Source organism: Gregarina niphandrodes, assembly GCF_000223845.1.
Source record: "Gregarina niphandrodes unplaced genomic scaffold scaffold00003, whole genome shotgun sequence".
Lineage (NCBI taxonomy): Eukaryota > Apicomplexa > Conoidasida > Eugregarinorida > Gregarinidae > Gregarina > Gregarina niphandrodes.
In genome coordinates, this window is record NW_011646045.1 from 521,849 (window position 1) to 522,949 (window position 1,101).

Genomic DNA, 1,101 nt, shown 5'->3' on the forward strand with positions numbered 1-1,101 from the left:
CGACGTAGCCACAGAGCTAGGGATAGGCAGAGAAAACCCCGCCTGCAATACCAACTCGGTACGCTTAGTCGACGAGATGCAGAATTGGTCGCAGCGCCAGAAAGTTGGTCAAAGGCATGTGCACCCACCTAGACGAGGCAACGTTCACAGCCTATGGGACATACTGGCCCAGCACAGTAAATGCTGGCTCAGACCCAGAATAGGCCAAGTAAAGGTCAAAGCACGATTCCGAGTCGAAGGCAAACCCCCCAAGGCCGGTCTCAAGCCAATAAGGCCAGAGCTGCAAAGAGAACTGGACCGGCAAGTAGACGACATGCTTGGTATGGGAGTAATAGTCCCGTCGGAATCGCCTTAGAGAGCAAGTCCCGTCGGAATCGCCTTAGAGAGCAAGACCAGTCTTCGTGAAGAAGAAGACAGGGGAGTGGAAAGTCTGCATAGACTACAGAGAAGTCAACAAATGCTTGGCCCTAGACGCGTACTCAATCCCTAACTTATGGGAACAGGTACAGCAGGCCGCAGGACATAAGTACTACACATGCCTGGACAGTACTAGGCCAGCGGCTTGGTTTGATGTGTCCAAGTAGAGTTTCAGCGGTTCACCAGCGGACGTGGAAAAGGTCATTTGTGGTTTGTCGGTTAATGCCTTTGAGTAGATGACAAGGATGTCAGAGTCCTTGACTTTGTTGGTCAGGAGTTTTTGTATAGTTAGTTGCTGGTTAAGAGTATGTTTGTAGTAGGCTAAGGTCTGTGCCGCTCTCTTGATGAGTTGTAGATTGTTGGATTGCAGTAGTTGGGTGATGTGTTTCCATTTCTGATCTGGGATAGATAGCGTGTGCTTGTTCAGCGTATAGCCAAGTAGTTCTGTACAGTTCAGTTGCGACTTGTCGGTATTGATTTGGAAGTTCTGGTTCGTTAAGTAGTCGATAGTTTGTTGGTATCGGCGTTTGAGTTGGTGTGGATCGGAAGCAGCCACGAATATGTCGCCTTGATAGTACCTTATGTCGTGCGCTAATGGTAGCTTGTTCAGTAGTATGCCCATTACGCCGTGAAAGTGTTTGGGAGCCTTCTTGGAACGCCTTCTTTAGATTTATCTTCGCTAAG

At 49.0% G+C, this 1,101-nt stretch overlaps 1 protein-coding gene across 1 annotated transcript; it reads left to right on the forward strand.

Annotated features, from left to right (window-relative positions):
- Nucleotides 1-383: 383 nt before the first annotated feature.
- GNI_025810 (putative polyprotein) lies at nucleotides 384-546 on the forward strand (the record flags this gene model as incomplete). Its single annotated transcript, XM_011136120.1, has 1 exon — nucleotides 384-546. A coding segment is annotated over one exon (163 nt), but the record flags the coding sequence as incomplete, so codon positions are not given.
- Between the last annotated feature and the right edge of the window lie 555 nt (nucleotides 547-1,101).